Source organism: Aotus nancymaae, unplaced genomic scaffold (genome assembly GCF_030222135.1).
Source record: "Aotus nancymaae isolate 86718 unplaced genomic scaffold, 86718_ANA_hifiasm-v0.15.2.pri h1tg000011l, whole genome shotgun sequence".
Classification (NCBI taxonomy): domain Eukaryota; kingdom Metazoa; phylum Chordata; class Mammalia; order Primates; family Aotidae; genus Aotus; species Aotus nancymaae.
In genome coordinates, this window is record NW_026988422.1 from 7,062,787 (window position 1) to 7,083,544 (window position 20,758).

At 35.5% G+C, this 20,758-nt stretch overlaps 1 protein-coding gene across 4 annotated transcripts in view; it reads right to left on the reverse strand.

Moving 5' to 3' along the window:
* Positions 1–2,308: 2,308 nt before the first annotated feature.
* Positions 2,309–20,758, reverse strand: part of CBLB (Cbl proto-oncogene B) — a 203,844-nt gene continuing 185,394 nt past the window's right edge. For 3 of the 4 annotated variants that reach the window (XM_064374576.1, XM_012476652.3, XM_012476647.2), the window contains 2 exons: positions 16,606–16,722; positions 2,309–5,341 (listed from right to left, as the gene is read on the reverse strand). In XM_064374576.1, coding sequence (XP_064230646.1) covers positions 5,082–5,341; positions 16,606–16,722 — 377 coding nt within the window. In that variant the 3' untranslated portion in view covers positions 2,309–5,081. Of the gene's footprint in view, positions 5,342–16,605; positions 16,723–17,402; positions 17,429–20,758 lie in introns of all 4 variants that reach the window. The other variant, XM_064374575.1, reaches the window with a different exon arrangement.

Below are 20,758 nucleotides of genomic sequence, written 5' to 3' on the forward strand. Positions count from 1 at the left end.
GACTGGGGTAGGGGAAGAAGAGTTAAGGAAAAGAGTAAAACTCTTTTTACAAGTGCTATCATAGGGCATGTTTGAGTTTGTATTTCACCCATGCAGAAGTTCTCAAATGTGGACTTTGTTGTCAAGCTCAAGTGGGAGGCTGCTCACTGGGTTAGTGTCTCACACATCAGATACATCAGATAGCCACTGGCTTGACTTCCTCATGCCTGGTCCAGCAGTGTATACCCCAAAGTCCTTGCTGCTTGGGTTACTGTGGCTGGCAGATAGCCTTCTTGGGTCCTGCCAAAACAGCTCCAGCTCAGCTGCCTCGACAAGGCTCTGCCTGTCCCAGGGGAGTATGATGTATCCTTGCCCTCCCAATGGTGGGGATGCTTATCAGCTGATTCACTGCTGACTCTTGTCTAGTTTTGTTCTGCTCTGCTCTCGTAACCACAGGTGGCAGATCAGTAAGTCCACTATGTGGACTCCAATAGAATAAAATGCCAGTTCCCTAATATCCATAATCAGCACTCTCTGGGAGCTATCACTAGCTGTATTGGGAGAAGTGGACCCAACCCAGAACATTCTCACTTAGCACTCACTTTTCCCAGGTCAACCCTCCAGCCCATCCTCTGTTTATGATGAATTGTAGGATACAGGAGTGGAAGTTCTGCCACCAGCCTCTTAATGAGTCCTACAGAGGTTTCGCATGGGGGCTTTTAGGAGAGGAGAACAAGTCTTTTCCAAGCACTGAAGTGATGATGAGAGGCATCTCGCCTTTGCTTAAATACCGGTATTTTATCATGTGTGCTCCTCCTATTTGAAAAGCTTTAACTCTGAATTTCTTTCTTAATACCAACAAAACCTTGCTTCCTTTAGGCTTACAAAAGACTTATTTAGTCTTAATGGCTTCTCAAATTTTCTATTAGAAACCTCATTCCCAACTTCCCTTCCACAGTTCTAAAAGAGGCAGGGTTGTCAAAAGCATTTAATGCTTCGACACCAAGCTCCTTGCACATACTAAGGACTCAATCATTCGTTCGTAAGCACTTACCATGCAGAAGTAGTTCTAGTACAATATGGTATGTTATACGCAACACTTATTGTATTGGAATTACTTGCTTATGTGTGTCTCCCATTTCATGGTACGTGCTTCCAGGAAGTAATTGTTATTACTGTGCGTGGAACTTTGCATGTAGCAATTTCAGAATATTCTGCCATGATTCTTATATAATAGCAATTATTAACATTGTTATCTCCCCACTATATACTGACCAGTGAAGAAATGATTTAAGAAATGAGGAATTTAAAGACCAGACAGTACTGTTGATCAGAAATTATCAATTATATATTACAGTACATCATCCTGAAGACTTTCAGCATTTCCTGTACTTCTTACTTGGAACCTTGATATAACTTTGACTTGCAGATCTATAATATAGGGGCAATTTTATCTATTATACTATCTTAAAATTATGGTTTTGGTATTTAATAACTAAATTACCTAGAATTACCTTGCACCACTTTGTTCAATTAGACATGAAGAAGAAAATTACAAGAAATGCTCTAAAATGTTTGTGTTCATTTGAAAAATAAAGTACCAACTCAGCATTTAGTTAATGTCCATTTTATAAAATATCTTAAAAGAACAGATAAAGTACTTGAGGTTACATAATAACCAGAATTGAAAAGGAATGAATAAAATATAAATTAATTGAACATATAACTATTGTGCCACATTACACAAGTTTTAAAAAGGCATTTTAAAAAACAATAAAATAGTAATTGGGGAAAAAACCCTTCACTCTATTGGTGTCTTTGTCTGGAAAATTTTCCCAGAATCACTAAAATTCCAGGTCAACAGGCAGTACCTGAATTATTCAAATACACTGTAATTTGCTTCCAAATCAGTTATCTGAAGAGAGAAATTAAAATTTTAACCAAGTTAATTCAGTGCAAATCAAAGCTTCAAGTCGAAAATCTGAGAGGAAAAATAATGTTCAAACTGTAGGAAATGCTTCTGGAACTGAAAAATAAAAAATTCACATTATGAAGAAATCTTTGCAAGTGTTCTTGGTGTATGAAATGCTGAGTTAACAAATGGGGCCTTTTAAGTTGCAATGAGGGCTCTATTATGAAGACGATTTGTGATGTGGGCAAAAGGGAAACGGAGAGGGAAGAGCGGAAGGTCATGTTTATGGAAGGAAATTCAAGTTAAGCATAAACTGCTTTTATTCAATTCTAGAAAAATTTGGTGAGGATACATCCTACATCAGGGGAAGAAACAGATTATGGAGATAAATTTACTGGTATATAATTGAGGATAAGTCCTTCTACCGCCAGAACATGTTTAAGTTGAGGGAGAAGGTTGATATTGTCACATATCTAATTTGTCTTAATTGATTATATGAAATGCTGACTTAAAAAAATATTTGTGTTACCAAATCTTGAGAAATGGAAGGAATGTCTAACTTTTTGGATCACAGTGAAACAAAGTCTGGATCACTTCCAAACATCAACAAGCAGTGACTTTTACAATTAAAAAAATATTTTGGTTTCATTATTTTCTCAAAAAAATTTTTTAGGTTTAATGTCATAGGTGATAGGTAGCAATGGGTCTTTCATGAAAGTTTTCCTCTTTTCATTCCGTTCTGTATGAGTTTTCGATTCATTCTTTTTAAATGACAATACTAATGGTTGCTGTTGAGTACAAGATGCAGATATTTTGGTGGAGGCCGGTAAATTTTCTTTGCAAAATAGATTCCCTCCTCCCCGCCCAAAATTTCAGGTGCAGGTTTACTGTATCATCACCAATCTTTCTTTTTTTAATTCTCACTGGAAATTTTCACATATTATTTATAAACTAAATGAGAATGTGCTACGTTTTCTAACGTTCTTATTTTACATCATTATTAGGAATGTTGCAACAATGTTATCACAATGAAGTGGCAACTTTTGGATGTTAGACTGTACCTATCATCAGCAATCATACAAAGGCCGAAATAAACAGTGCTATTCCAAGGTGACATCTGAAACTCTTAAAACAAGTGAAAAATCATAATGACAAAACATGGGTTCATACAGCAACAGAAAATTTGTCAATGCAATTTAAAAAATGTAAGAAACTTCAGTCATATACCTACTCATGGAAAGAACATCTAAGGCAAATGAAAAATTCCCCTCCAGGGACATAACCAGCTCAGAACCATCTGAAAAACTTCATACAAAAGCAGAAATTATCCAAGGCCTGTGAGTCCTCATCTCATATCATGAAAGCCAGACTGTCAAAAAAAGGGCACATGTCACTTTGCAAAGGAATTCATTAACTCCTCTCCAGGGTCAACTTAGTCTACATGTCTTTTGTATAGCATCAACTTCCATCAGATCTGCTAGATGTTCAGTCATGCCCTTTAAAGTCCTGAAGGCAGGCTCACTATCTGATGCATCTTCGTACATCACGGTAGGTGTGAAGTGAAAAGAGGTGACACAGAAATATGCACAAACTCACAATTAGTCCACATTTAGAAAACTTTCTGTGGGTTCAAGCATTTACACAGAGATGATTTTCATCTCATTTCTCCATCAATTTCTCATTAGAAATGGAAAACAGAATTTAATTCTAAATTCTAAAGCTCTGGGGGAAACCTTCTCCAAGCTTTGTCTATCAGACAGACTTTGTCATAAAAAATACAGGAAAACAAAAATAAAATATTATCCTGGAATCAGCTTTTGAGAGTATGTGCTTTAAAAACACAGTGCCTAACAGCACCAAGCACATCACAGACACTCAATAAATATTTGTAGATTTATTAAGAGTAATAACATGGTGTCTGAAGAACCAACCACCATTTTATAAAAAAGGTAAAACTATATCAATTTATTTCACCTGATTTGATTGAGCAGTGGGGGGCAATGAATGAGACAATCTGCAAATTAAATATGAACCCTAATTGGATTGGAGAGAGGAAATTACTGAGAACTTTCCAAAAGCATTGCCACAGTAGCCTTGACACTTAACAGTGCATCAAAGATTTCACGTTTCCACTGCAATATGAACTTGTTCCCACAGCTCTTAGGAACTGGAGTGTAATCACTCAAATGGGAAATAAAGTCTAACTCTGCTTCCGAAAAGGTATGTCCATAATTCTGAAAATTATTAATATATTTCAGGGAGAGACGGCCCTCTCATTCAGCATCCCTCAAAGTAAGGCAGGCATAAATATCAGGGGACCTTGTTATTTAAGTTCATTACAGCATTGTCTTGTACAAGTGTTATCTCTTCCACATCTGCAGTAACTGCTTTCCAATATTTTAGATTTTTATAGTCGTAACACCCCTGGGATGACAGACTTAGAATATGGAGGATTAAAGGTCACAAAACTTAAACTAAAAAGGGAAGCTCCTCTATGTTATGTGGAAACCCCTTACAAAAGGCAGTTTATTGACAAATAAATGCTTTGTACATTCAGTTTTTCCCCATCTCTCAACAGTGATGGTTTCCAGAGAAGAAACTCAGTAGTGAAGAACACATATATCTATATTTTTTGCATTAGTTTGATCAGTTGAAAATCAGAACCTTTAAAGCATCTTGTGAATGGGAGAAATGGAAGAGGACCTGGGCAGGGATGTGGACGGTAGAGATCAAAATGAATGAATGATTGAGCTGTTGATGTGGACAGCAAGAGAGTTGGTGGGAAATGTTACAGCAGACCTGACCATGCTACAAAGGGTCCGTGAAGAACACAGTACAAGTATCAAAAAAGCAAACTAAACTAAAAACAAAAACAAACTGCGACTTTGCCAAACTGTAAACAAGGAAAAGCATTTCACAGGTTCAAAGTTCAAGGGAAGTAAACGTCTTTAAATTATTTTTGTCAGTTCAACCCTGATTTAAAAATATGGCTAGCAAAAACAAGGAAGCCACAGCTGTCGCATCCTGAGCAAGCATCGGTCTCCTTTGAGAAGCTGTACTCCCGAGCCTCTTCTCAAGCTGCTACACGAGGAGGGGACACTTCTCTCTTAAATTCCATCTCGATTCTTTCATTTCCACACTCCTGGAATATGTCGATTGCTTTCCATTTTGGTGTTTACTGTTCTGGCTGCTATAGATTTAGACGTGGGGAAATAGGAGGAGGGAAGGCAAATTCTCGGAGGATGCTCCGGGCAACTTCAACATTATTCTGGGCTATCTCTAAGGCTCTCTTCACCTCTTCAAAGGCATAACCCTCTCCCATGAGTTTTGCAATTTTTGCATCGACGTTTTCCAATGCTGCCTCAGGCCCATGGGGTTTTCTGTGGTGAATTTCTGGTGCAGTTCTGCGGGGTCGTGGTTTTGGGGGTCTGGCTGGTGCTTGTGAACTGTCTGTGCAGATTTTTAAAGACAGAAACCATTTAAACAGTGAGATAAAAATGAAGCCATGATCACATAACAGCATTACCTCATTTCCTATGGAAACATTATTTCTTGTTTTCTTTACAAATAAACTTTTTTCCCCCCATTTTCCATACCATTGTGGGATAGGTAGTATTATCCTCATTCTGAACAACAGAAAATTACGGTAGAGTGTGTTGGTAGTTCCACTGAGAAATTTACACATTTCCTTCTCTAGTCCACATTTGATTATTCAAGCCATATGTGGTCAGAGAGATACAGAAAGAAAAAAAAAGTCAGAACGACTATCTAAAAAGGGAATGTTTTCACTTTGTTTAGCAATACAGTTCACGCTCTACTACAGCACAGGCTCCGGCTGATGGTTCTCCAGAGGAACAATCTTGGGAGGTTTCTATGAGAGGAAACTATGTTCACGAGCTCACAAATACCCACTGTAGAACGTCCCCACACATCCTGAATCCCATCCATGTCACAGCAGAACTGCTCTAAAACAGATGCTCTGTAGCATCTTCCCAGCTGATTTTCAAGTTAATAATCTGTGCCCTACTGATGCTAGGAGAAAAAAGAAAACAGTAGACGCTTTGACTTTACTGTTAGTCAACAGGTTGAATGGAAGTAAACTCAGTGCTTTGCTCAAACACTTTATACAGATTCCAATGTAAAGCAAACCTGGAATAAACAATAGGATTAGAGAACTGAGTTCTAGATCAGTCCCTTGGTGATAACAGTCCCTCAAATTTAAACTGATGACATTGGTACCCATGAATGGACAGCAACATCAAGAGAAAAAAGAAATAGTTATATGCCACCATCTCACACAGGCTCCAGATCATGGGCTAGCTAAATTGACAGGGCACTTTCATCACGCATTTCCTGGTTTATGTATAGCACTGTATCTCAAAAGCTTAGACAAATATGTACACGTACACACACACACACACACTCTCTCTCTCCATATACATGTATACATTTTTTTTTTTTTTGAGACGGAGTTTTGTTCTTGTTGCCCAGGCTGGAATGCAATGGCGCAGTCTTGGTTCAATGCAACCTCCACCTCCCGGGTTCAAGCAATTCTCCTGGCTCAGCCTCCCAAGTGGCTAGGATTACAGGCATGCGCCACCATGCCTGGCTAATTTTGTATTTTTTTAGTACAGATGGAATTTCACCATGTTGATCAGGCTGGTCTTGAACTCCTGACCCCAGGTGATCCACCCACCTCGGCCTCCCAAAGTGCTGGGATTACAGGCATGGGCCACTGCACCCGGCCCATATACTCATTTTAAAATGTCAACTTTATGTCATGAAATACACTTATGGATTTAGGACTATCTAGACAACAATATTTAATACCTTTCTCCTAGACCACTGACAATGCCAAACAATAAATTCAAGGACACAGTTAAGTGAATGGTGACGTGAGGCTAAAACCCAATGCCTCATGCTTAATGTTCCCCTCTTGTCTCCCTACTTCTGCTGCCTCAGCAACTTTCCCAATGGCTTCAGGAGATATTGTAAGCTGATATTTTCAATAATAATACATTTAAATAATAAAAGCTGATCCAATGTATTATTTAATATTTTTCCTTTCTAAATCAAAAGATGTATGATATTTTTCCATGAGAATAACATCATATATCTTTTGGTTTAGAAAGGTAACTTGTAAAAACATCATCTTAGGCACAATTCTAGCAATATCAATACATACATAAAACAGAAGCCTCTAGGATAAATGTATTTATTTCCACATCAAATAGGATGTCTTTTTTTTTTTTTTAAAATGAGGTGAAGTCTCACTATGTTGACAAGGCTGATCTCGAACTCTTATCCTCAAGTAATCCTTCCATCTTGGCCTCCCAAAGTGCTAAAATTACATGTGTGAGCCACTGCACCCAACCATGATGACAGGCTTATCTTTAATTATTCCTTTTTTGTAGCAGAGTGTCCAGTTTTAAAAAAATATTACAGCTGTAGATATTATATATTAAAGTACACCCATATATAAAAACAAAATTTCTGGTTCTTGCTAATATCTATACTATTTCTTGCATCTGAAATTAAACATCTCAAACAATTACCATCTGCTAAATTGCATCTCTTAGTATATTTCGTAGTTCCATTTATTTTCCTATTAAGTATTTTCATTATGTCATACAGGATTGGACAATAAATTATGTTTTGCTTTTAATCATTTTCAAAAACTGTTAGAAATACTTGAAAGCTTTCCTTTAATCAATTACCAAAAAAGTTCATACATTTAAATCATGTCTGTTCTGAGACACTTTTAGATGAGAAAAGTACCTAGATTTTGATAGAAAAGTACTAGATTAGAAAACAATTACCTTGTTTTCTACGGGTAATTTTCTAAGAGATTTTTAATATTGTTATGTCTGTCCAGAATGCTGAGATGGGCACATGAATGCCAGGCATATTTGAAAAGAACAGCTGTGTAACCAAGTGGGATGAATACTGTGACAGCCAGGAATGCCTCTAAGAAATAGGATGATTGGCAATTAAATCTTAAATCTCAGTTTAGCCACTAAGATCTTGGGCTAAGCAATTTACTTTCACAATTCTCATTCTCCAAATTTATTTTTTATAAAAAATATCTGTGTTTAGAGGTATTATTTATCCCTTTTCAATCAGATAGTATGAAAATTAATGTAATATACAGGATATGGACTGAGGAGACCATTAACAAGAAAAGACAATGAATTCATATTTATAATGATAATTGCTATACTCAAATGCTATAGACCAGCAATTACTACAAATTAACAGGCACGCCAGAGAAGTGTGAAAGAAGAAAGAACACACAATTTGTTGTGAGTATCTGATTCTACAGAAAGCCTTCAAGCGGAGTATTAAAAAGCAAGATCTGGTGCAGCCCCAACTAGTAGTGGAAGCTGTTAAAAAGATGGGAGGAGGTGATCATTTCCACGCTGACCATTAAAGCAAATTGCTTAGAACCAATCACTCTTGTTTTCTCTTCCCAAAGCTCAGAAGCAGCCTTCGCTTTCTCCGCTTTTCTTTTCACAATATCTAAAAAGGGATTATATCAGGTCCTTATTTACTTTTACACTTCTGAATGTGTAAGGTAGCGGAAAAAAGCAATGAAATGAAGATAAAACTATCTTCTGGTCCCCTAAAAGTTGTTATATTGCAGTTTGGGAGCACAGTGAAATAACTATAAATTTTATCAAAACTATGGAGTTTCTGTACCTGAATACACATCATCCTTAAAAATAGTTATTTTGGAAGAGCATGTGTTTGTTCTAGTGCTACCATTCATGTTCATGGTACTTTGGAACTCTTGAGTAATTGCAACAGTATCAAAATAAGTACAAGAACGTGAGCCACAGGTTATAAGTAGTTCATCTTCTGGAGTACCGATTTTATTAAAGGATATAAAGTCATTAATATTTTAAAACACTGATATGAATATAGATACACTAAGGAGCAAAATATAGAGTTTGCATACATTTTTGAGATAAAACAGACTTAAGAGAGAATGTCTTACACTAAAAAGCTAAGTATTGTCCTCTTTTACTTAATGCCCCAGTCCTCCTGTTGCTCATGGTAAACTCCTCTTTGAGAAAGAAAGACTGGAGAAGCCCTGGTTTAGGAGTAAATCTTGATTCAGTTTTCCTTTTCTGAGCATATGAAAGAACAGAGTGACATACAGAGAAGTGCTGATGGCATGGGAATTAGCATGATAACATGGTTGGAATAATACCTAGAATGATTACTCTGGGTCATACATTCTAGGAGAGGGCAATCATTGGTTCTTGTGGGATGGAAAAAAAAAAAAACAATTTTAGATGCTAAAATGGATTGTGGCCTTCCAAAGAGCCATAGTACATAGAGATTTATCTCTATCTCCATCTCTACTAAGCACATCTGTAATATTAAACTTTCATTATTGCTTGGGACAGAAAGCTTATTAGGAAAAAAAAAGGCCCATAGGCATACCATATTTTTTTTTTTTTTAGTGAGACACATTGCTGTATATCTACATAACCTCCATATAAAAGAATTGAGAATATTTCATTTCAGTGGCTATCAATTATTTTGTCACAAAAAGCATTTATTACTCTCCTCATCATCTAAAGATTGGGTTGGTTTTTGTCTGTATTTTGAAAGATATGTCTAATAAGCAAATGCTATTGTATTGATGAATACATCTTCCGATTTTCTATTATACTGAATCACGTTCAACACTAAATATAACACTGAGCTTCTATATCTCTAGATAACAGCAAAGGCATTTAATGCGAAAGTTTTCTTGCATATAAAGTTAGGGTTTCTGTTAGACTCTCAAAATGTTAAAAGTAGGGTCTGATAGCACATAAAAATAATGGACTATCATACAATAATTTAAAATGACATTTATTTTTAAAAACCCTTCGGTAAAATACTTACAATACTCGAATGGAACTGAGATAGAATTGACATATTGAATATGCTCTTAAGATCTTAAGTGAAAATGTGCATAGACAAAACATTAGAAGGTTGCACTTGAAAATGGCAATAATGTTCCTTATTGAGGATAGGGTTATAAGCAATTGCCTTTTCTTATTGTTTATTTTATCTGTAATTTTCTTTCATCTTCCAATGTAAGTATAATAAGTTCAAAATTAGGAAAACCACCACTACCAACAAAAGAGTCTCAGATCTCCTCTGCTATTCTTAAAGGCCTTCAGCAGTGCAGGTCTCCAAGACCGAGAGCCAGAGATCGATTTTGCTCATGTGAAAAATAGAGGTAGCACACAGTGAGTGGTTTTCTTAAGGTCATGTGAAAAATGTCGGAAGCTATATTTCGGAATCTCTAGTACAGTTTTACTATTTCTAAAACCCTCCATTTCTCTGTTATCACTACTATTCCATCACTATTATGATTTTACCACTGAACATCTCCAAACTCAGTTTACCATTTATTGTGATATGTATGTGTACATTTTTTTCTAACATAATTTTGGCATGCTGATGGGATAAAAACATAAACTTTATTAACAAACATCTAGAAAACTGGAACTGATTTAAATTTTATCAGGCTGATACTTACTGCAGTAGCTTGAGTAAGTTACTAGTCACTGCTGTGTCCTGCCTTCTTCTATAAGTTGACATCAATAAAATCTATTTCAAGCCGGGAGCAGTGGCTCACACTTGTAATCCCAGCACTTTGGGAGGCTGAGGTGGGTGGATCACCTGAGGTAAGGAGTTCAAGACCAACCTGACCAATATGGTGAAACCCAGTCTCTACTAAAAATACAAAAATTAGCTGCGTGTGGTGGCATGCACCTGTAGTGCCAGTTACTTGGGAGGCCGAGACAGGAGAATTGCTTGAACCTAGGACACAGAGGTTGAGTGAGCCGATATTGCACCACTGCATTCCAGTCTTGGGGACAGAGCAAGACTCAATCTCAAAAATATAAAAATAAAAATAAAATATCTATTTCAGAGTGGTTATGAGAAATAAAATTATATCTATTTCTATATTACACAGTAAGAATATGTTGATTTATATTTATATAACCATATATTTGTATAAAAATATTAAATATACAATGTATAATTATAGATAATATAAAATATACATTAAAGTAACATGTATATATTTTAGTGTATAACTATATAAATATAATTATATATAATATTAACTTATATAAAATGTATATATCTGTATCTAAAATACTTAACAAAGCATTAGGACTATAGTAAATGCTTAATAAACAAATTTTAATTAGATAAAATAGTATTGTACATATTATCTGAAGCATACTTTCTAAATTTACTTAGTAAACTACTGACAATTCTTGGGATATATATACATCAAAATTCTTAAGACTACTGACCTTCTCAACTATAGCAATAACAGAATTAGAAAATAAGTAAATTAATCAATGAACAAATGAAATCTCAAACACATTATAATAACTTTGTTATTCTACTAGAAGTTGGATTAATTCTGGGACTCATTTTTATGCCGTAGGCCATAGTTTAATTACTGCCACTATAGAAATACTGATGGCCATGTGCAGTGGCTCAGGCCTGTAATCCCAGCACTTTGGGAGCCGCGGCCAGCAGATCACAAGGTAAAGAGTTCAAGACCAGTGTGGCCAACATGGTGAAACCCCGTCTCTACTAAAAATACGAAACTTAGCCAGGCATGACGGTGGGTGCCTGTAATCCCAGATACTCAGGAAGCTGCGGCACAAGAATCACTTGAACCTGGGAGGTAGAGGTTGCAATGAGTCAAGATTGTGCCACTGCACCCCAGCCTGGGCAACAGGGTGAGACTCTGTCTCAAAAAAAAAAAAAAAAAAAAAAAAGAAAAAGAAATACTGCCTACTTATAGAAGGACATGATTTAATAAACGAAATTACAAACAAATAAAATCTTCCCATATAATGTTTTAAATACATCCAGAAAATAGTTATTTAATATTAGATTTGTAAGGAAAATGACACTAGGTTCTCTGGCTTCTAAACTGAAGCTGTATGTCAGCCCCAGTATTTCACATAGCTGAGCTGTGGGAAAACGCAACATTTCCATTTCCTTTGTTGAAACATAAAATCTTAAAGACACATAAATTCCAACCCTTGTGTGAAGTGAAGCCATGATTTCCAATTGAGATCTTAACAAGATAAATGATTGACAATATAAAATTTATTCAACATCCCATCGATTCTCCTTTAAGCTAGTAAACTAATAGTAGTATTGAAATTAATTCCTTTTAAAATGAGATCTCCTTTATTTTATGATGAGAATGGCTTATTTGGTAATAAGGTCTTTTAATGGTTTCAAACACGTTTGAGTTGTGCTAAAATCTAGCATTGTTTTCAAGTGTTACCTTGAACTTCCTTCTAAATACTAAGAATATGAAAAATCACCTCAAGAGTGAATGCTGTACTTCATTAGCACAAGCCTTTTAGAGTTTTTAAAGAATGGTATACAAACTGTAGCACAGTATGTCTTACAACAAGAGAAAAGCAAACTGGGAAATTTGTAGAACCTCACATACAGATAGAAGAGACATGAGCCCCATGTGAATAATACATCCATGTAAAGAAACAAGCAGATTATTGGCAAAAATGTTTGTCCTATATACAGGTATATGTGAATTTAACATGGGCTGGTAAGATCCTCTTATATCTGGACTACTGATGACATGTTCATACATTTAAATTTCAATTATACATTAAAAATATAAACTATTTTCTTTGGGGGGAATAAACATTTATAAGGCTTTTTAATATATGTAGACATATAGATACACGCAGACATACTTTTTAGATAAGAAAACGGGAGATATTTTAAAATTAGTGAAACTACATTTTAACATTCTTTAGAAATACACTTTTCATAGAAAGCCTATCCATAAATAAGTCACTATCAATTATTTAGACAGCCACAAGTGATAATAGAAGTTGAATTCATAAGGTATAGCAACCATACCAGAACCCCCATTTGGCCATCTTAAAAAGGCCCTAATAAAAACAGATTAATTGCTGCAAAATAAGAGCTATTAGAATTCTAAAGGCACATATGCATTCAGTCTCAAGTGCTGAATGGAAAGACCTCATCCAGAAGGCAAGCTCAGTCTCTCTGCCATTGTGAAATAACCTAGTGGACGGCCTGGTAAGCCTGTGAGCTGCATGTGAACAAACAACTGTTGGAAAAAAGTATCTTATTTTCTGTGGTTGACTGTGTTTGTAGAGAAAGTTTAGGGAGTAGATTGAAATATTTGATGTTATAGCTAGCTGGGGCCCTCAGAGTAATAGTTAGACTCTTTTATTACTTAGGTAAAAGCCAGTTCAGGCTTCTGGCAAATAACTATTTGGGATATTTCAGCAAGGTTTGTGATTTGAAGTTCTTCCAGACATTTCTAGTGTAATGCTAATTGGGATTCATACCGCTTGAAATCATATATGTGAATGATGTTGCTCTGGGCTCTACAACACCCACTTACTATGGAGCAAACTGTAAAGAAGCTGTGAAAACACTGCGTTTTGGCCACAACTTTTCCCATAACTAGAGTATATGTTTCTTTTAATCCAGAGTTGGTGGTACTGAATATGTTATTTTAAATCAGTCATAGCACTTAGCTCAAAGTTTTATTTTAATGCTATTTTCTTTATAAAAAATTGCTTCTCTGGCTGGGGGCAGTGGCTCACGCTTGTAATCCCAGCACTTTGAAAGGCTGAGGTGGGTGGATCACCTGAGGTCAGGAGTTCCAGAACAGCCTGACCAACATGGAGAAACCCCATCTCTACTAAAAATACAAATTAGCTGGGCGTGGTGGCACATGCCTGTAATCCCAGCTACTTGGGAGGCTAAGGCAGAAGAATCACTTGAACCCGGGAGGTGGAGGTTGCGGTGAGCTGATATTGTGACGTTGCACTCCAACCTGGGCAGCAAGAGTGAGACTGTCTCAAAAAAAAAAAAAAAAAAAGTTTCTTTATGTTATACAGAAGCAATCAGACATTGTCTGCCTTTCTTGATTTTCATGTTTTGTCATCAAATTATTTTGAATGGAATTACAGGCTACTCTTGAATATATATATAGTCTTAGAATGACTAGAAATAAACTGGTAAGAGAAAAGCAGTCAAAATAGGAAAAGATTAAAAAGATTTTCTATGCTTTCCTGAGTTATATGCAAGTATTAAAACATATAAAACTTCTGTACAGCAAAAGAAACTATCATTAGAGTGAACTGACAACCAACAGAATGGGAAAAAATTTTTGCAATCTACCCATCTGACAAAGGGCTAATATCCAGAATCTACAAAGAAATAAAACAGATATACAAGAAAAAAACAAACCCATTCAAAAGTGGGCAAAGGATATGAACAGACACTTTTCAAAAGAAGACATATACGAGGCCAACAAACATATGAAAAAATATTCATCATCACTGGTCATTAGAGAAATGCAAATCAAAACCACATTAAGGTACCACCTCACGCCAGTTAGAATGGCGATCATTAAAAAATCTGGAGACAACAGATGCTGGAGAGGATGTGGAGAAATAGGAACACTCTTACACTGTTGGTAGGAGTGTAAATTAGTTCAACCATTGTGGAAGACAGTGTGGTGATTTCTCAAGGATCTAGAAATAGAAATTCCGTTTGACCCAGCAATCCCATTACTGGGTATATACCCAAAGGACTATAAATGGTTCTATTATAAAGACACAAGCACACGTATGTTCACTGCAGCACTGTTTACAATAGCAAAGAACTGGAACTAACCCAAATGCCCATCAATGATAGACTGGATAAAGAAAATACGGCACATATACACCATGGAATACTATGCAGCCATAAAAAATGATGAGTTCATGTCTTTGGAGGGACTTGGATGAATCTGGAAACCATCATTCTCAGCAAACTGACACAAGAACAGAAAATCAAATACCGCATGTTCTCACTCATAGGCGGGTGCTGAACAATGAGAACATGTGGACTCAGGGAGAAGAGCATCACACACCAGGGGCAGTTGAGGGGGGTTGGGGAGGGACAGTGGTGAGGGGCGGGAGGGTGGCAAGGGATAACATGGGGAGAAATGCCAGATATAGATGAAGGGGGAATAGAGGCAGCAAACCACCTGGCTATCTATGCACCTATGCAACAACCCTGCATGACCTGTACATGTACCCCAGAACCTAAAGTAAAATTTAAAAAAAAATATATATATATATATATATAACTACACAGGGATTTCTGCATCTCCCATACATGGCATTGAGCACCTAAGAACTACCATACTGACAATTCTTAAAACAGCTCATTAATTATCTTGATTCAGAAGTTTCAGAATGCATTGCTATTGCTATTAGCAAATCTTCTATGAACTGAAGTTTTAGCTTTAAAAAAAAATATTGAAATAAGACAAAAGTTCATGGAGGAAGACTTCTGATATTTACAAATATAAGACAAATATAAGATATTTACAAATATAAGACAAAAATATTGCTTATCAGATATATTCAGTTAGTTTAATATAGACATCAGCTATTTTTTCTTCCTTGTGCCTGTATGTCCGCTCAAATCCATCCATCTATCCATCCATCCATCCATCCATCCATCCATCCATCCATCCACCCATCCCCAACTATCCATCTAAGAAACATATGCTGGGCACTCTGTTGGACACTTGAGGATAAAGCAATGCTATGGACTGAATGTCTGTGCCCTCTTCTCTGCAAATCCATATATCGAAACCTAATCCCTGTTGTAATGGTATTTGGAGGGGAAGCCTTTGGGAGATGAGTGTATTATGCAGGTGACGCCCTCATGAAAGGGATTAGTGTCCTTATGAAACAGATCCCAGAGCACTCCCTTGCCCTCGTGAGGACACAGTATGAGGGCAATTATCTATGAACCCAGAGGAGAGCCCTCACTAGACACTGAATGTTGGTATCTTGACCTTGGACTTCCCAGCTCCAGAACTGTGAGACATAAATATTTGCTGTTTAGGCAATTCAGTCTACAGTATTCTGTTATAGTCGCCTGAAATGACTGGGACAAGCAGTGAACCAAACAACACTTTTATCTCCAAAGTGTTAATACTTTAGTAGACAAGACAGATGACCAACAAACAAGCAAATGACTGAATAATAAAATTTTAGGTAGTGACAGGTTCTATAAAGAAAAAGCAAAAAGGGAAAGAAAATGACTGTAGAAGATAGGGGAGCTATTTAGATAAGTTCCGGGAAAGCCTCCTCAAGAAGCAAAGCAGCAGCATTCCATTATTATTGGTTCTGAGTATGACTTGTTTTTACAAAAATGGTACATCTTTCTATTTGATGGCTGGCAATGGAGCACTGGGTGGTAGCCCTAAATAAGCTAAGACAACGAATAGTTTGGTGCTAGTATTAATTCTAAAGAGATTTCTGTCTCAATGGAGAAATAAGACAGCAAAAGAGGTTTTCCCCATTTCCCAAACCTAAGAAAAAATGAAAGTTAGATAATGAATTCATTTCAAATCAAAGAAGTGGTTCCACTGACTGATCAAAGATAATACTAAGCTTGCTATTTTTCTCTTCTATGAGGCAGTTTTGTAGCCATTCCTCACACAATGCAAGTTTTATAAGCAAACTGCAAAGATGATAAAAAATACTTCCTTAGGTAGATTCATTAAATTATACAATAAGAAGGTGCTCTGAAAAGCAGAAAGCACCATAATAACAATAAGGTATTATTATTATTATTACTGTTTTTAGCCAACTCACCTGAAGATGAAGGAAGCTGGTCATAGTCCTGTGATGTTCTGTTACTTTTAACATTTTCACCTGGTAATCTTCTAGCGGGAGGCAAAGGAACTTGGCCACTTGCATCAAAAAACGGATCTTAAAAATAAAAACAAGTTTCACATTAAAAGGATGATCTCTGTTGATTGAAGAAAAAATTCTAGAATTATTTTGTTAAGATTACAGCTTTCAAAAATAAATTAGAAAATTAAATTCATGACTGACATTAACCATTTTCTACTGCCTGCATATTTTCTAATGTATTCATCACTTGATTAAATATGCTCTTCACATTTATTTCCATATAATAAAGACTACTGGTTTTATATTTATATTTTGCAAATATCTTATTTAATTATAAGACTGTTGACAATAAAAAAACAGCTTCTAAATTTTATTTTCTGTCCCAATCCATCCCGTACAATGTATAGAAAGTGTTCTAAAGTAAAAGCAAAAAAATCCCAACAAAACAAAACAAACAAACAAACAAAAAGAACCATGGATTTGGATCCTCCCTATAAGAGCATTATCAAATCACTTAATCTCTCTAACATTGGGCATACAAAATCTGTAAAACAGACCTGAAATTTCAGATTTGTGAGGATTAAATGAATTTGTGTATATAAAATCTGTACATACAAGGTGCTTATTGTTATATTGGGCATCCTAGGCTAAACATCAATGTTGTTAGTTGGCTTACTAAACAGTAAATTCAACTGTTAAAAATTAGGCCATTTAGTAATTAACATTTGAATATACAGTAAAATGGGATAATTTACCACCATGGCAGTCAGAGACAGGGCATCTGAAATAGTAAAAAATATGATATTTACTAACTGGAACTAAAGGGAGAAAAAGAGATTTTGTCAGTGTTGCTGTATTAAATCATTAATACCATAAACCCAACTGGTTTAAAATTCACAGTATATGGGTTTAAATGCTTAGAGAATTGATTCCTTTTTTGAGTAGACAAACATTACATCCAAAAACCTTGGTTCACTAATAATTTATCTAGCTATCACTCCCACCTCAGGCTCCTCTGCTTTCTTCTCATAGCACTTTTATGTTGTCAGTATCTCTGAAAATACCATTAATTCTTCTGAGAAAAGGGATCTTGTCTTACTCCTCATGTTTGAATTATGCCCCCTAACTCCAACATAGCACCTAGAACACTCTTGGCAAATAGGTTACACTTAATATTTACTTTTAACTACCAAAAATAAATCCACACAAATTCAGATTGTTCACAAATTCAAAATCAGTGAAATCTGAATTGCTAATATAAAGCAAAAATTGCAAATATTAAAGAAGACCCGATTGTATTTCATTGTTTTAACTTCACTCCCATTAGACATTAATAATATGGAAGAATTTGATCATTTAAGATGAAAATACAAACTTAAATATTGCCTATTTTCATATTAACTTTTGACTGGTTAATGTAAGGTAGGATTTAAAGCCATTAATTATTTATCTTTTCACCTTTTTCAGAGTATACTAATTATCACCAGCTTTGCTGAGGACTCTTCCACTTAGATAAGGCTCTTTAACTTGTTTTCATTAATTTCAAGATTAAAATAACTTAGATTTTGAGTTTTCAATAACTGAAGAATTGATAGTCCAGTTCCATTAATTTTGCTGAGAAATTTTTAGGAAGGAATGAGAAGATAAATTGCATGAGATAAATGTTGATCTTTTGGTTTGTTAAATAAACCAAAGGAAACAAATATGGTGATTTCAGCATAAATTTTGAAATTTCCCAAAGGTTTTGAATTAAATATGTAATAAAATTTACTTTAGGTTCTTGTGGACTCTAAACACCCTGATATTAAGTCAGATGATGAATTTTCTTTTACAATATATACACTTGCTTATATATTTAGGGGAAATTTATATGTTTGTCAAATACACTTAAGTGTATTTGTTTATTTAAAACAAATAAATAAAGTTATTTATTTTAACCTTAAATAAATCATCTATTTATTTAAGGTTAAAAAGTAAACTCTTAATATATTTCAGAGCCATAAATAGATAGACTACAAAATATACCACTCTACTAGATTCTTCCATTAAGCGATATTATTTAAAAGGTATTAGATACAATACAAATATTATAAATAGCAAGAATACCTTCTTATGGTTCTGTTTTGAATCATTATCATGTTCTATCTTGCATCATATCCTAAGTTTGCTAACTGTCAGGCACAGGGTAAACTGGGCTCTCTAAAGCAAATTATAAAGTTGGAAACCTTCAGGCTTTAAAGGGAAAGACATTAGATCTAACATAATTGCTAAACAGAGTACAATAATTACCAACTGTCCCCTGATAAGAAAATTTTGAAAAGCAATAAAGCTTTTCTAAAATAAATTCTTCAAAAACTAAAGGAAAATTTTATATCCACAGAATGGAGCACCCAAACTGAAATTATCACAGCCAATGTATCATTTATATAGTAGTAGGTGTCTGAGAAATAAATGGACACACAGAGATAAATCTGTTCTAAAAGGCGAAGTACTAATGCTTGTGATTTATAGTATGGTACTGCAAAACTGAAAATTTAATACTTATTTGGGAGATTATAAAAAACTAAGGGAAAACTGGGAGGAAACAGTTTGCTCCTTAAAAAAGAAATATAGTAAAAATTAAATTATGTACAAATATTTAACAATTATATATAATGCTCATGACATATTAATTAGAAAAAGGTTATAAATAGCATATATTAAGAGAAATAAATTTTACATGTGAACTTACACACTCACAGGTGAGAAAAAAAAAGGGAAGGGTATCTATCAATGGTTATCTTTAGGAGGTGGATATGGATTTTTTTTTTTCTTTTTGAAGAGCGTCTCGCTCTGCTGTCCAGGCTGGAGTGCAGTGGCACAATCTTGACTCACTGCAACCTCCACCTCGAAGGCACAAGCCATTCTCATGCCTCAGCCTACCAAGTAGCTATGACTACAGGTGTGAGCCAACAACACCTGGCTAATTTTTATATTTTTGTAGAGTCAGAGTTTTGCCATGTTGGCCAGACTGGTCTCAAATTCTTGAGCTCAAGCAATCCGCCTGCCTCAGCCTCCAAAAGTGCTGGGATTTATAGGCACAAGCCACAGTACTCGACCTGGGAAGTTTTCCTTAATTCTTTTTATTCTTCACTATCTGAAACACTTCCAAATTTTTGCCAAGTGAAAAAAAAGAGGCAAATAAAATTAAATAATTAAAACAATGGCAAATTTCCCTCCCTGGCTGTCCATAAACCACCTGGAAGATTTATCAATTATCCCCCAAATTTTAATAAGAGTGTATCAAAGCAGAAACTAATTGCTAGAAGGGGTTTGAAGAGCCATTTAGGTGAAACAAAGTTCTCCCCTCTTTGCTGCCGTCTTGCTTTAGCTCATGTTCACATCTCTAGGATGTAATGATCTACCACTGATTTAAATACCCCAGTGTCAGATAACTCACTACACCTAAGATAGAACAATTGTTAATGATTTAGGAAACTTCTTTGTAGGATGAATGAAATTTTCATTCTTAACACTTCCCATTGATCTTACTCCTACCTCTGAAGTGACATGGAAAAAATACAATTCTTTCCCAAATACTGTAACGGAAGACAACTCTCATCTACATCCAATTGCCTTCTTATTTTACTTATGCAGCTGCATTTCTGGATCCAAAAATAAAACTTTCACTTATCTTTAATAAAGTCAATTTGGCTAGCTTTCAGAGTTGAACTGTGAATTTAAGATTAGATAAGATCTTCAAACGAGATTACAGGTTAGAGAAACAGCGACAGAAAGGTAGCATAAGGACTGACAAAAACATTGTATTTTGTGTACTGCACAAAGACACCTAGCTACGGTTATGAGCAGGACATAAATACAGCCTTTTCTTTATTGCTTGAGCCCAGACCCTGGCACAAAGTAGAGGGCGGGTGCCTACTTGAATCCACCAGCACAAAGGAAGTACTTTTTTGTAACGTGGAAAAAAGCACACATACACCAGCGGTAGCCTTGGGATTGGAGACTAAAAAGTGTAAAGCTTTTGTTGAGGACTTCAGGTTTTTTTAAGATACGATTGGCCGGTCCAAAATTGATGGCTCATGTACAGCTATAGGCATTACTATTCTGCCAA